The sequence below is a fragment of the Chiloscyllium plagiosum genome, chromosome 6 (genome assembly GCF_004010195.1).
Source record: "Chiloscyllium plagiosum isolate BGI_BamShark_2017 chromosome 6, ASM401019v2, whole genome shotgun sequence".
NCBI classification, from domain to species: Eukaryota; Metazoa; Chordata; class Chondrichthyes; order Orectolobiformes; family Hemiscylliidae; genus Chiloscyllium; species Chiloscyllium plagiosum.
Window position 1 is genome coordinate 2450187 of NC_057715.1, and position 15902 is coordinate 2466088.

The 15902-nt window shown below is 41.7% G+C and overlaps 1 protein-coding gene across 2 annotated transcripts in view; it reads left to right on the top strand.

Annotated features, from left to right (window-relative positions):
• Positions 1 to 15902, top strand: part of LOC122550431 (protein diaphanous homolog 3-like) — a 577944-nt gene that overhangs the window by 331167 nt on the left and 230875 nt on the right. For both annotated transcript variants that reach the window (XM_043691160.1, XM_043691161.1), the window contains one exon: positions 1111 to 1212. In XM_043691160.1, the coding sequence (XP_043547095.1) occupies positions 1111 to 1212 (102 nt within the window). The remainder of the gene's footprint in view (positions 1 to 1110; positions 1213 to 15902) is intronic.

Here is a 15902-nt window from a genome sequence, read left to right on the forward strand (position 1 = left end):
GGCTGAACACTTTAAATCCCCCTCCCACTCCACCAAAGACATGCAGGTCCTTGGTGTCCTCCAATAAAAGGTAGGGAGGAGGGACTTGGGGAGGGGCGTTGGAAAAGGAAAACCTATCGCATTTCCAACGCCCCTCCCCCAAGTCCCTCCTCCCTACCTTTTATCTTAGCCTGCATGGCACACTTTCCTCATTCCTGAAGAAGGGCTCATGCCCGAAACATTGATTCTCCTGCTCCTTGGATGTTGCCTGACCTGCTGCACTTTTCCAGCAACACATTTTAAGCTCTGTAAATATATACTACTGCTCATCAGATGTCCTACCTTTTAGTCTTCCTGCCTAGTTCAGTCATGTCAAATCTGTCCTCATGCAAAGGTAAACCTTTGTTTACCTCCAGAACGCTAATGTGGGAGTCCACTTTCTCACTGAATGTTATGATTTCATTGTTTCTTACGGAACCTTGATTTCTAGTTTAACCTGATCAAAAATATATACCCCTAGTATTCATAGCTACAAATCTGTTGATTCCACCCTAAACCTTATTTATTTGAGAGTAAAATGTAATTTCCTTAATGATGCTCTTGCCCCATATTGATCTTCAGTTCTGTTCTGCTGCCAAAGTGGTCACTCATCCTCCTCTTTACAAGTAGGCCAGCAATACTGACTGATTGATTCTGTAAAGATGCACTTCTTCCTGAGTTTGCCCCTAACAATGCTGCAATTTCTCAGTCTGAACTGAGGCATTGTGGATTGAGGCATTGCGGATTGAGGCATTGCTTCACACTGTTTCTGTTTCATCTCACATAAAAAGTGAAGTTGTTTTTTTTTGAACCAGAATCATTGCATTAATTAGTTTATTGCAAAGGCTTGATTTTTTTAATTCAAAGTCACAAGGTGTTTCATTACATCAATTTACTGTAATCGATTTCATTATCATTGTGTCTATTTGAATGAGTGTATTTAAAAAATAATGTTTGACTCATATTTACTCCAGAACTTTCCTGCTGTGTATTAAGTATTAAATGAAGATATTACAAAGTCTCAATCAAATATAGACAACAAAATATTATTTTTAAACCATGCCTTATTCTGGATATTTGATACATCGACAGAACTTGGTAAGCCATCTACCAGAACAAGAGCAAGTATCTTCCTTGGCACGTTTCAAGAACGATTACAATAGCTTGTCCGAACCAGAGCAGTTTGGAGTTGTGGTGAGTCTTTCATGAACTGGAAATGTACAAATCATGAACGTTATTTATTAACATTTGTGAACATTTGTCAAAAAAATGTTGTATGTTCCCTTTAAACTTTCTGTTCACATTGATTTATTCAGCTCAGTTGATATAAAACTGCAGTGCTTAACCGTCAGAGTCATAGAGATGTACAGCATGGAAACAGACCCTTTGGTCCAATTTGTCCATGCCGACCAGATATCCTAACCTAATCTAGTCCCATTTGCCAGCACTTAGCCCATATCCCTCTAAGCCCTTCCTATTCATATACCCATCCAGATGCCTTTTAAATCCTGTAATTGTACCAGTCTCCACCACTTCCTCTGGCAGCTCATTCCATACACGCACCATCCTCTGTGTGAAAAAATTGCACTTTGGGTCCTTTTTATATCTTTCCAGTCTCACCCTAAACCTATGTCCTCTAGTTCTGGACTCCCAGGGAAAATACTTTGTCTATTTATCCTATCCATGCCCCTCATGATTTTATAAACCTCTATAACGTCACCCCTCAGCCTTCGATGCTCCAAGGAACACAACCCCAGCCTATTCAGCCTCTCCTTATAGCTCAAATCCTCCAACCCTGACGACATCCTTGTAAATTTTTTCTGAATCCTTTCAAGTTTCACAACAACCTTCCGATAGGAAGGAGACCAGAATTGTACACAATAATGCAAAAGTGACGTAACCAATGTCCTGTACAGCCGCAACATGATCTCCCAACTCCTGTACTGAATGCTATGACCAATAAAGGAAAGTATACTCAATGCTTTCTTTATTATCCTATCTACCTATGACTCTACTTTCAAGGAACTATGAACCTGCACTCCAAGGTCTCTGTTCATCAACAGTCTCCAGGATCTTACCACAAAGTATATAAGTCCTGCCCTGATTTGCTTTTCCAAAATGCAGCACCTCACATTTATCTAAATTAAACTCCATCTGCCACTCTTCAGCCCATTGGCCCATCTGATCAAGATCCCCTTGTATTCTGAGATAAGCTTCTTCGCTGTCCACTACACCTCCAATTTTGGTGTCAACTGCAAACTTACTAACTATACCTCCTATGTTCACATTCAAATCCTTTATATAAACGACAAAAAGCAGTGGACCCAGCACCCTTGTGGCACGCCACTGGTCACAGGCCTCTAGTCTGAAAAACAACCCTCCACCACCAACCTCTGTCTTCTACCTTCGAGCAAGTTCTGTATTTAATTGGCTAGTTCTCCCTGATTTCCTTGAGATCTAACCTTGCTAAGCAGTCTCCCAAGAGAAGCCTTATCGAACGCTTTACTGAAATCCATATAGATCGCATCTACCACTCTACCCATATCAATCCACTTTGTTACTTCTTCAAAAACTCAATCAAGTTCGTGAGACAAGCTTTTACACACACAAAGTTGAAACTTTATTGCTGGAACAGCACAGCAGGTCAGGCAGCATCCAGGGAACAGGAGATTCGACGTTTCGGGCACAGGCCCTTCTTCAGGAAGAAGGGCCTGTGCCCGAAACGTCGAATCTCCTGTTCCCTGGATGCTGCCTGACCTGCTGTGCTGTTCCAGCAATAAAGTTTCAACTTTGATCTCCAGCATCTGCAGACCTCACTTTCTCCTTTACACACACAAAGCCATGTTGACTATCCCATATCAGTCCTTACCTTTCCAAATATGTGTAACTCCTGTTCCTCAGGATTCCCTCCAGCAACATGCCCACCACCAATAGCAGGGGCAATACTGACTTGGAATTCAGTCCTGCCGGTTTCTAATGCTCTTTTTATTGGGGATAGGGGAATGGGTGGTGGCAGGATATCCAGTTTGAAATATATTAGTTTTACTGATAAGAACATGTGAACATCTGTTATGTCATTTTTGTGTGTAATACGGAGTAGGAATAATTTCTGCTGATTAAATTTGAAACATGATATTTCGTGAAATCAGGTTGTTCTGGGTGGCAGAAGATGCAATAATAAATTATTTGAGTGGATCACTATATGTTTTATACCTTGGTATCAATCGAAGATGTTTCAGAATTCTATGGAGTTTATGAGGTTTTCCTTTTATGAAATTTACCCAGCTTCGTGACTTGTTAATTCTACCCAGCATAGTTCTTCCCTTCATTGGCTCACACTTATTTTATTTACTTACGGAATATGGGATTGCTGGCTGGGTCAGTGTTTATAGCCCATCACTAGTTGCTGTTGAAGTAATGTTGAGCTGCTTTTATGAACCACTACAGTCCATTTCACATAGGTAGACCCACAATGCTGTTAGGAAGGGAGTTCCAGAATATCGGCCAGTGACAACAAAGGAGGAATGACGGTGGGAAAATTTCAGATGCTGGCATTCCCAGGTAACTATTGCCCTTGTCCTTCTAGATGATTGTGGTTGTGGGTTTGGAAGGTTCTTTCTAAACAGTATTGATAAATAAGTGCATCTAACAGATGGTACACAATACTGCTATTGAGCCTCAATGGTGGAGCGAATGCATGTTTGTGGATGTGGTACTAACCTGCAAGCTGCTTTGTCCTGGATAGTGCCAAGCTTCTTGAATGTTCGTGAACCTGCACCTAACCAGGCAAGTGCAGAGTATTTCATTGCACTCCTGACCTCTGCTTTGTAAATGGTAGCTGGTTTTGGGAAGTCAGGAGGTGAGTCACTTGTTGCAGTATTCCTCACCTCTAAAGTGCTCTTGTAACCACTATATTCATATGGCCGAGTCCAGTTGAGCTTCTGGTCAATAGTAACCTCCCAGGATGTTGATAGTAGGGATTCAGTGGAAGTGACTCATTGAATGTCAAGGGTTATGATTAGTTTCTATTTTGCTCGAGATGGTCAATGCCTGGCAATTGTGTTGCACAAATGTTACTTTCCACTTGTCAGCCAATGCGTGGATACTGTCCATATCTTGCTACATTTGAACCCAACTGCTTCAGCATCTGAGGATTCATGAATGAAGCTGAACATTGTATAATCATCAGCAAACATCCCACATCTGACCTTAGAATGGAGGGATGGTACTGATGAAGCAGCTGAAGAGAGTTGTGTCTCGGACACTATCCTGAGGAACTTCTGTGGAGATGTCCTGGACCTGAGATGACTGACCTCCAACTACCACAACCATCTTCCTTTGAACCAGGTATGACTTCAAGCAGCAGAGAGTTTTCCCAGACTCCAGTTGATTCTAGTATTGTTAAAGCTCCTGAAGGTCACACTTGGTCAAATGCAGCCTTGATGCCAAGGGCAGGCACTGTCATCTCACCTCTAGAATTCAGCTCTTTTGTCCATGTTTAGAGTAAAGCATTACTGAGCCCAGGAGCTGATGGCCTGAGCATAGTGCAAACTGAGCATCAGCGAGCAGGTCGGTGCTGAGCAAGTGCTACTTGGGCACATTATTGTTGACATCTGGCATTTTACGGATGATCAAGTGTAGTCATTAGCCCACTTGAATTTTCCCGATTCTGGTGTACAGGGTGTACCTCGGTTATTTTCCACAGTCTTGTGTAGATGCCAGTGCCATAGCTTGACTGAAACTGATTCAGGGCAAAGCAGATTCTGGAGGACAGGTCTTCAGAAATATTGCAGGAAAGTTGTCAGGTTTCATTGCTTTTGTAGTATCTTATGTCTTCAGCTTTTTAAAGTTATCACGTGGAGTGAATCGAATTGGCTGAAGGCTAGCAGCTATGATATAGGGGACTACGGCAGGTGGAGATGGATCATCCAGTTGTCACTTCTGGCTGAAGATTGTTGTAAATGCTTTAACCTTACCTTTTGCCTTCTCCTCTAGTGAGTTGTTTAGTTGTTCACCACCATTCGTATCTGGATATGATAGGACTGCAAAGCTTAGATCTGTCCACGGTTGTGGAGCTGGCTACCTTGTCTGTCACTTGACGTTGATGCTGTTGGACCCATAAGTAGTCCTGGTTCACACCTTGTTTTTCGATATGCCCAGTGCTGCTCCTGGCACACCCTCCTACACTCCTTATTGAACTCGGGTCAATCTACTGTCTTGATGGTAATGGTTGATTTGGGGATATGCCAAGCCATAAAGTTACAGATTGTGATTGGGTACAAGACTGTAGCTGCTGATCACCTATAGCCCTTCATGGTTGCCTGTCTTGAGTTGCTAGATCTATTGAAGGCCAATCCCACTGAGCATGATGATAGTGCTATACAACACACTATGAGGATCCTCATTGTGAAGATGGGACTTCAACTCCACAAGGACTGTGCGGTGGTCACTCTTCCTGATACTTTCATGGACAGATACATCGATGGTGGGCAGATTGTTGAGGTCGAGGTCAAGGTTCTTCCCTCTTGGTTCCATTTCCACTGCCACAGTCACAGTCTTGCAGCTATATCCTTTTGGACTCAACTAGATTGAATTGAAATTATTGTCATGTGTGCCGAGGCACAGAGAAAAGTTTTGTCTTGCAAGCAATACAGGCAGATCACATTGTTAAATAGCACAGATAAGTAAATAGTAGGTGAACATCAGCAAAAACAAAAAAAAACACAGGTGCAGGCAAATGCTAAAAGTTTGTGAGTATCAGAGGAGTTTCGACCTTGTGAGTTTAGGTAAAACATTGTTATTAGTAATTTTAAAAGTATGCTATTAAGTTTAAAGAGTGTAGCACGATTGTAGGAAATAGGAAACTTAGATCTGCATGGAGGAGCTCACAAGGAGTTGACCATATCTGGAGCCATCTTGAAGTTGGCTTCTTGAACTAGATCAAAGATTAGTGGATCTGCCCAGTCACTCCTGATGGTGGAAATTGATGTTCCCTACCCAGAGTACATTCTGCACCATTGCCACCCTTAATGCTTCCTCTAAATGTTGATCTACTGGAGGAGTACAGATTCATCAGCTGAGGGGAAGGAGGGACAGTGATAAGAGGTAATCAGCAGGAGTTTTCCTTGCCAAATTTTGATCTGATACCATGAGACTTTACAGAGTGTCAAGTCATTGATGAGGACTGCCAGGGAACTCCCTCCTGACTGTACACTACTATACTGCCTCCTTTGCTGGGTTGTCAAATAGTGAGGCAGGACATTCCCAGGGACAATGATGATACTGTCTGGGACAGATTGATAAAAGGTGGCAGTAGAGACTGAGAGGAGAACAAAAATCTATTGGCCCATCCAATTCTATTTGGGAACTCATGGATACTTCTTTTGTTTTGGAGAATCACAGAAAATATCATTTGCTATGGCAGCTTAGTCTCCAGGTTTTGGAGCATGTGGATCAATTGCTGTCACTGCAGTGCATAACCAAGGCTGAGAGCTCTGGAGGTGGCACCTTTACAGATGTGCTTACACAGCAACTTAAGGGAATGCAGGCAGAGAATAAATGCAGGATGTGGGAAAGGAGGGATGTCGAAACCATAAAAAACAAGAGGCAGAAACAATTAGGAGTGACAGATACAAGTAAAATACGAAATAAATGGTATTCAGTGGAGTCCACAGTAAGTGACAATGAAATATTGTCTAAATTAAGTTTTCCATGCATGTACATGAACACAAAGAGTGTGGTAATTAAGATTCTCAATCTCTTCCAATTCTGCATAAAAGAGACACTGGCTCTCCTGGAATGTTGCCAAGTCAAAACTCATATATCAATCAACTGTGACAGTTCAATACTCTGCGAGGCCACAATTAAAGAGGAGATCCAGCGCGGGATGAGCCGTGCCAACTCAGCCTTATACTAACTAAGGTAGTGAGTACTTGAAAAAAAAGACTTCATGAGGTCAACAGATGTCCTAACAGTTGTCATCACCACTCTCCAATACTGCAGTAAGATCTGGATTGTGTATCCCTAATGCTTAACAATAGGGAGCACTGTTTAGAAACTAGTGGTCGACCTTTCAGGTCAAACTTGAACATGGGAAACAAAACGCAGAATTTTTCTATAGAAGAGGTGTCACATTGGTCTTGAAACGTTAATTCTCTTCTGCTGTCCATAGCTGCCAGACCTGCTGACTTTCTTCAGCATTTTCTGCATTTACTTTAGATTTCCAACATTTGCAGTACTTTGCTTTTACACTTAAGAATGTCTTGAACTTGGTTCTCAGAACCATCAGCATACAGATCATGGGAAATATATGAAGCAGGGTTAGTGGGCTCAATACTGCCAGATCTGCTGAGGTTCTACAGCAATTTCTGTTTCAAATCTCCAGGATCCGAAGATATTTTGTTTTGTTAGATAAGAAAAATATCTTGTTCTTTGTGTTGGGTAATCTGCTCATCAAGCCAGTTGTATTCATCTTAGTCCTTCCCTTAAATCTCAATTCAAACTCCTGTCATTGGAAACAAAAACAGAAATTGCTGGAAAAGTTCAGCAGGTCTGGCAGCACCTGTGGACAGAATTTAGAGTTAACGTCTGTGGTCCAGTGATCCTTCCTCAGAGCTCCTATCATTGGAGATTGTTGATTGGTTCAATTGCATCATGAGTGGCATGTTCCAATCGTGATTTGAATGCCATGTATTGTGACTGTACTGAAATCCATTCATACAGGTAAATCTAGCCAAAGCTGGTCATTGATATTTGCTAGACAGAAGATTTTAGGAAACTACAATGAGCTTGCATATTTACAATGCAGTACACAGAAATGGTGTTCTGTTATGTGCTGTGAGGCAGTCTCTCACAGTCTGTACTGTGGACTGTCTCTTACTGAGATGCACTTCTTTCAGGATGTATAGTGCTATTATGTTGGCACCAGTTCCTGTGTCAGATTGAGTTTTTGTGCATCATCCTCCCTTTTCAGGACTTGATGTGAATGACTGTAGAGGTATCTGATCATCTTACACTGTCAACATGATGTTTGAGGTCAACAATGTGCAAATCTTGGACATCTTCTGAAAAGTGCTTTTCACTCGGTTGACTCTGAACCTCGTTGATGAGTTTGTGTCTTTACACCTTCTTAACCCTTGTTGGATATTGCATAGTTTGGTTTGGTTTTGGCTTCACTTTTGGAGCCAGATTTCTGCACTTGAGTTCTATGTCAGAACATTTTGGAATTAAAAAATAAATGAATTCATAATAAAGTTAAGTTGACAGGATTCACTGAGCAAAGTTTGTTTCTAAAATATTTTAGATTTGTGAGTTTAGCAGATGCAGCTTCAGTTAAAATTGCAGCTTTCAATTGTATTTAATTAAACTCCAGTGTTGAGACAAGGTTTTGGCCACGCATAGAGTCAGAGAAATGTACAGCATGGAAACAGACCCTTCAGTCCAACCAATCCATGCTGACCAGATATCCTAACCCAATCCAGTCCCACCTGCCAGCACCCAGCCCATATCCCTCCAAACCCTTCCTATTCACATACCCATCCAAATGCCTCTTAAATGTTGTAATTGTACCAGCCTCCACCACTTCCTTTATGATCACTAAGCTTTTCCTTGGGCTGGAAGAAAGGCCTGTACTGCAGCTTTGCAAATGCACTGCTTGTTGGCTATAACATAGAACAGTACAACACAGTGCAGGCCCTTCAGTCCATGATGTTGTGTCGAGCATTTATCTTAATCTAAGATAAACCTAACCTACACAGCCCCTCAATTTACTGCCATCCATGTATTTGTCCAGAAGTGACTTAAATGTCCCTAATGTCTCTGGCTGTACTGGCCCAGCAGGCAGTGTATTCCACACACCCATCATTATCTGCGTAAAGAACCTACCCCTGACATCTCCCCTATACCTTCCTCCAATCACCTCAAAATTATGACCCCTCATGACAGCCATTTCTGCCCTGGGGTAAAGTTTCTGGCTATCCACTCTATCTATGCCTCTCATTACCTTATACACCTCTATCGAGTCACCTCTCTTCCTTCTTCTCTCCAGTGTGAAAAGCCCTGGCTCACTCAACCAGTCTTCATAAGACATCCAGGCAGCATCTTTATTAATCTCCTCTGCATCCCCTCTAAAGCGTCCAATATCCTTCCTATAATGGGGTGACCAGAACTGGACACAATATTCCAAGTGTGGTTGAACCAGGGTTTTATAGAGCTGCAGCAAAACCTCATGGCTCTAAACTCAATCCCCCTGTTAATGAAAGCCAAAACACCATACGTTGTCTTAACAACCCTATAAAGTTGGGTGGCAACTTTGAGGGACCTATGCATGTGGACCCCAAGATCCCACTGTTCCTCCACACTGCCAAGAATCCTGTTTTTAACGATGTATGCATTCAAATTCGACCTTCCAAAATGAATCACTTTGCACTTTGGTTGAGCATGATGCAGTGGTTCTGGTGGATGTTCAAGGTTCAGACAATTCATAGAATCCCTACATTGGGGAAACAGGCCATTCGGCCCAATACCAATGCTCCGAAGAGCATCCCATCCAGACCCATTCCCCTAACCTAGCCCTGTCACACTGCATTTCCCATGACTAACTCATCTAGTCTGCACACTTTCAGCAATTTATCAAGGCCAACCCACCAAACTTACACATCTTTGGACTGTTGGATGAAACCAGAGCATCCAGTGGAAATCCACGCAGACATGGGGAAAATGTGAGAACTCCACACAGTCACCCAAGGGTAGAATTCAGCCGGGGTCCCTGACGCTGTGAGGCAACAGTGCTAACCACTGAGCTACTTTGGTGCCAATTGTTTACTCAGTGTTGAATGTGATAGTAGATGATGTTTTTCTGTTTTGTAGATGGTGAATAGAACAAAGTACAAATGAAAATAAGAATAGATTTTCACTTTTCCAATGTCACTGAAATGATGAAAAATAGCAAAGTCATGAACTTCCATTTGTCAAAATCTGGAAACTGCTGTACAAAGCACAACCATTAAAAGCTAGTGATTTCTGGAATAAAGTTTGTGTATCAACAGCAAATGTCATATTTGCTTTTAAAAAGTGAATTCCATTCTTTTCTTTTTTTTGCCATAAAGCCTGCCAGATAAGCCTTATGGCTTAGTCACAACAGTAAAGACATTGTGAACTTACCTGCTTTCAATTATACCCGCTGAGGATATACATCATAACCATTCATGAATAAACCTACTAGGAATTAAAACAGAACTTTCAATCATCATTGAAGATGACAAAAAGTCCTGTTGTTGTGAACCTTTGGGTAGCAGTAAGAAGTTTGTAGATAATGTAGTATGAATTTAAAATGACCCTCGATGCAACTCTTCCATATAGAATTGGACAGATTCCATTTTCCTGTAGTGCTAGAAGTTTAGCGTATTCTCAAATTATCTTAGCTTTTGGTGATTATGTAAAATCACTTAATTGATTACAACCTAAGCAGCTTATTTGTTCATGTCAATAAAGTGCTCAACTGCAAGAAAATATTAAAAATGTATATCTGAAATAAAAGCAGGAAATGTGAGTTTTTTTTGGAAGATCTGAGAAATGTCTGAAGAGTAAACAAATTGTAATGTTTTGTATGTAGAACTTGGTTTTCAGAGTTAGAGCATAAACATTTCGCAATTAATAACTAACGTATTGCCCTCTGTTTGGATTGAAATGCAATCATGTACAAATGTCCTTCCTGGTCTCCCATGAACCACGCACACTACAGAGAACTATCTTAAAATCTCCTCAGTAAGATACAGTAAAAACAGGAATGCTGTCTTGTGAGCATGGAGCAAGGTGTCATATGTGGAAGCTGCGATGGAGTGTTGAAGAGTTATATAGAAACACAGATTCTGAAGAGGATCACAGGAATATTGAAAAAAACTGAGATACACACTGGAACAAAGGAGCGAGATACGATGAAAACTTGTGAGAGGCAACAATGACTGCAACTTCTCCTTTCCCAATACCAGTGTAAATGAAAGGTGATTGTAAACAGAACTGCCAGTTGCTCCACTCACAATGGTGAAACTGAGAGATTGTAACAGATTTGACGAACAAGGCAGAGTGGCTCAGAGTAGCTACATTCTTACCACTTTTTGGAAGAGATTGTTTTGATATAGTTCCAAGTAGGAGTAACGTATACCTTGGAGGCAAATTTGCAGGTGATGGTGTTTTCAAAGATCTGCTGTCTTTCTCATTCTAAGTGGAATCTAAAATACCTTGAGGTGTTGTTGCAGTGCATCTTATGCATAGTAATTGTTGCTGCCACTTTGCTTTGGTGCTGGTAGGAGTTAATGCTGAAGATATTAGGTGAAATGCCAATAAGTGGCTGATTTATTCTGCATGGTATTGGGCTTCTTAAGTGTTATAGGAGCTGCATTCAGCTAGACAAATGGAAGGTATTTTGATGTTCTCCTGATGTGTCCTTTGTAGGTGGTGAATAGACCTTAATGAATTAGTAGATGAGTGCCCAAATCTGAGTGCCTGACTTGCTGTCATAGCCACAGGATTGAGTTCAGTTTAGTTTCTGGTCAGTGGGAACCCCAAGATGTTGATTGTGGAGGATTCAGTGATGGTAATGCCATTGAATATCAAGGAGAGATGGTTGGCTTCTCTCTTGTTAGAGATGGCCATTGTCTGGCACTTATGTGGTACAAATGTTATTTGCCATTTATGAGCCTAAGCTTGAATATTTTCCAGATTTTGCTGCATTTGGACAGAGTGTTTCAATATTTTCAGCCATAGGATGCTGCTGAATATTGTGCAGACATCAGCAAAAATGCCTATTTCTCTTTTTAGGATGAATGAAAGGTCATTGATGAAGCAACTGAAAATGGTTAGGCTGAGGACATTACCCTGAGGAATTTGCCTAGGGAGACCCCAGTTCAAGTCCCACCTGCTCCAAAGATGTATGATCTCTGAACTGGTTGATTAGAAAATATCAACACTAAGGAAGTTTAGGGCTCTTTGTGGTACAGTAGCTCTGAACCAGGATGCCCAAGTTCATGTCCCATCTGCTTCAGAAGTATATACTAACTTCTCTGAACAGATTGTTTAGAAAATATCTGCCCGGAGGAATTCTGGACCTCATGATACAGTGGTAGTGCCCCTATCTCGAGGCCAGAGGGCATAGGTTCAAGTCCTACCTGCTCCAGTATTGTGCCATAAAATCTTTGATGTGAAAATAAATTAGAGAAATTCCTATAGTGACATCCTCTGGATGGGATGATTGGCTTTGAACACCCACAAGTTTTTTTTGTGTGTGTTCGGTATCACTCCAAGCAGTAAGGAATTTCCCCTGTCTTCTATTCCCATCATTTTCAGTTTTGCTAGGGCTCCGTGAGACTACACTCAGTCCAATGACATCTCAAATCAAGGATAATCATGCTCATTTCCTCTCTGGAGCTGATGATTGAGAGTATACCAATGTGGCAGTAATGGGGTGAGTTAGATTTGTCCTGCTTTTTGTGAATAGGCATGATGTGGAGGTGCTGGTATTAGACTGGGGTAGACAAAGTTAAAAATCACACAACACCAGGTTATAGTCCAACAGGTTTATTTGGAAGCACTAGCTTTCGGAGCGATGCTCCTTCATTGGGTGATTGTGGAACAGGATCATAAGACACAGAATTTATTGCAAAAGATTGCAATGTCACGCATGAAGCAGAAAAACAAAATCCCCCGTGGCTCTTGTTAGAAACCCAATGGGCTAGTAATGCCCAAACATATCTGTAAACTTTGAAATGTAAAATTTAGTAATTTGCACATCCAGCAATATGGAAACTTTGGTTAAAAATATAAAAAGTTATCAACGAAAGAGTTAAATTTCTGCTGACTTAAGCGCCAGAGCAAACAATTGTCGAGCGATGTCATAGCGTAATTTTATAGACTTTTGTTATAGAAACAAGAAGCATTCTCTTCAAATTGTCTTTCCTATGACTTTGCTCAAGCTTTCCAAAGATTTTCGGAACTGTTTTATCATCATTTTTGTTAGAATAGCTTATAAAAAGCCACCCAAGCATCAGAACAGAATATTTCTCATATGTCTTTTGTTCAATTTTCTCTCCACCTCAAAACAATTTCTAAATTCTGAGTTCAATTGGACATCTGCCAAACTTCAGCTTATTAGTTTGCTTGGAAGCAAATTGTAACTTTCAACAGCATGGATGTTTCTTTTAAATTTAAATCAAATTAAAAGTAAAATTCACACCATTTCTGATTCTTGTCTTCCCAATGATTTAATTTCTTTCCCAAATCAAATCTGAATCTTTAATGTTTGTGAACACCCTGTTTAAACGAAGACTTAGTTCAAATGTAAGGTATGCTCTCATGGAATCTCCCTTGCGAATATGCTCCAGTTTCTAGTGGGTGTCACTTTAACTTCACTAGAGATAAGAGATTTGTTCAAACTTGTGGCTGCTCTAGAGGGTTGCTCATCTGTCCTTTCTGCTTCGCCCTTTCTCTGTCCCAAGTGACATTGCATACAGGTTTTCCAACCCTTTATTGGAGAGATTGGGCAGTGAGCGAAGTGATCTCAGCTATCCTCCAACGTCACCCATGTTTGCCAATCTGTGTTTTGCATTGCTACATATTCGCAGAGTTGTGCCTGGGCCTGGTTTGATTTTACTACATATGGGGAGAGGTCTGTTTCATGTTCTAACCTTTCATTGCTTTTGGCATTGTTTGTCTGTAAATCAATATCCAGTTCCAGTGTTTGGTCGAATGGCAGTTTGTTCCAAGCATTACACACTGTAATGATGAGAAAGTTTGTAGATGACACAAAGCTTGGCTTGATGGTTAATAGCAAGGAAAAAGGTCTCTTTTACAGGAGGGTATAAGCAGATTGGTCAGACGGACAGGACAGTGCAAGTTAACCCTGAAAACTGTGAGGTGATGCACTTTGGAAGAAATAACTCGATAGAAGCGTACTCAGTGTTGAGAAAAGTGCTATGCTGGAAAAGCACAACAGGTCAGGCAGCATCTAAGGAGTAGGAGAATTGACGTTTCGGGCATAAGCCCTTCATCAGGAATTTCCAGCACGACACTCTCAACTCTGATCTCCAGCATCTGCAGTCCTCACTTTCTCCGAGAAGAGTACTCAGCGAATGATAGGACTTAAGGAAGCTCAGAGGAATGGAGGAATCTTGGGGTACTTATCCACAGATCCCTGAAGGCAGCAGGACAGGTTAATAGGGTAGTTAAGAAGGCATATGGAACACTTACTTTTACCTGTCTGGTATAGATTATAACAGCAGGGAGGTTATTGTTAGAACTGTGTAAAACATTGGTTAGGCTGCAGCTGGAGTACTGTGCAGTTCTGCTAACCGCATTATAGGAAAGATGTGATTGCATTTCAGGGGGTGCTGAGGAAATTCACCAGGATGTTGCCTGAGATGGAACATTTTAACTATGAAGAGGCTGGAAAAGCTTGGATTGTTTTCTTTGGAGCAGAGACAGCTGAGGGGTACCTGATAGATTGTATAAGATTGAAGGGCATGGATGTGGTGGCTAAGTCACAGCTGTTCCATTAGCTAAAAGGTCAATAATGACGGGACATAATTTGAAGGTAATGGGTAGGAGGTTTAGGGGAGATTTAAGGACAAATGCTTCAACGCAAGGAGTATCAGAAATAAGGTGGGTGAACTTAAGGCGTGGATCGGTACCTGGGACTACGATGTTGTGGCCATCACGGAAACGTGGATAGATGTGGGACAGGAATGGCTGTTGGAGGTTCCTGGTTACAGGTGTTTCAGTAAGATTAGGGAGGGTGGGAAAAAAGGAGGGGGGGTGGCATTGCTAATTAGAAATGCAGAAAGGAAGTTTGAGGGGGATCTGCCTCTGGAGGTAGTATGGGCTGAAGGCAGAAATAGGAAAGGTGCAGTCACCTTGTTGGGTGTCTACTATAGGCCCCCCAATAGCAGCAGAGATGTGGAGAAACAGATTAGGAAACAGATTTTGGAAAGGTGCAGAAGCCACAGGGTAGTAGCCATGGGCGATTTCAACTTCCCAAATATTGATTGGAAGCTCTTTAGATCAAGTAGATTGGATGGGGCGGTGTTTGTGCAGTGTGTCCAGGAAGCTTTTCTAACGCAGTATGTAGATTGTCCAACCAGAGGGGAGGCCATATTGGATTTGGTACTCGGTAATGAACCGGGACAAGTGGTGGGCTTGTTAGTGGGTGAACATTTTGGTGATGGTGACCACAATTCTGTGACTTTCACCTTGGTTATGGAGAGAGATAGGCGCGCACAACAAGGTAGATTTTATAATTGGGGGAAGGGAAATTACGATGCTGTAAGGCAGGATTTGAGGAGCATACGTTGGGAGCATACGTTGTCAGGGAAGGATGTGGTGGAAATGTGGAACTTCTTCAAAGAGCAGATACGACGTGTCCATGATATGTATGTACCTATCAGGCAGGAAAGAAATGGTCGTGTGAGGGAGCCTTGGTTGACGAGAGAGGTTGAAGGTCTGGTAAAGAGGAAGAAGGAGGCATACATAAGGTTGAGGAAACAGGATTCAGACAGAGCAGTGGAGGGATACAGGATAGCCAGAAGGGACCTGAAGAAAGGGATTAGGAGAGCTAAGAGAGGGCATGAAAAATCGTTGGCGGATAGGATCAAGGATAACCCCAAGGCATTTTATGCGTATGTGAGAAACCTGAGAATGACGAGAACGAGGGCAGGTCCGATCAAGGACAGTAGTGGGAGACTGTGTATTGAGTCGGAAGAGATAGGAGAGGTCTTGAACAAGTACTTCTCTTCAGTATTTACGAACGAGAGGGACCGTATTGTAGAAGAGGAGAGTGTGAAATGGACTGGTAAGCTAGAAGAGATACCTGTTAGGAAGGAAGATGTGCTGGACAT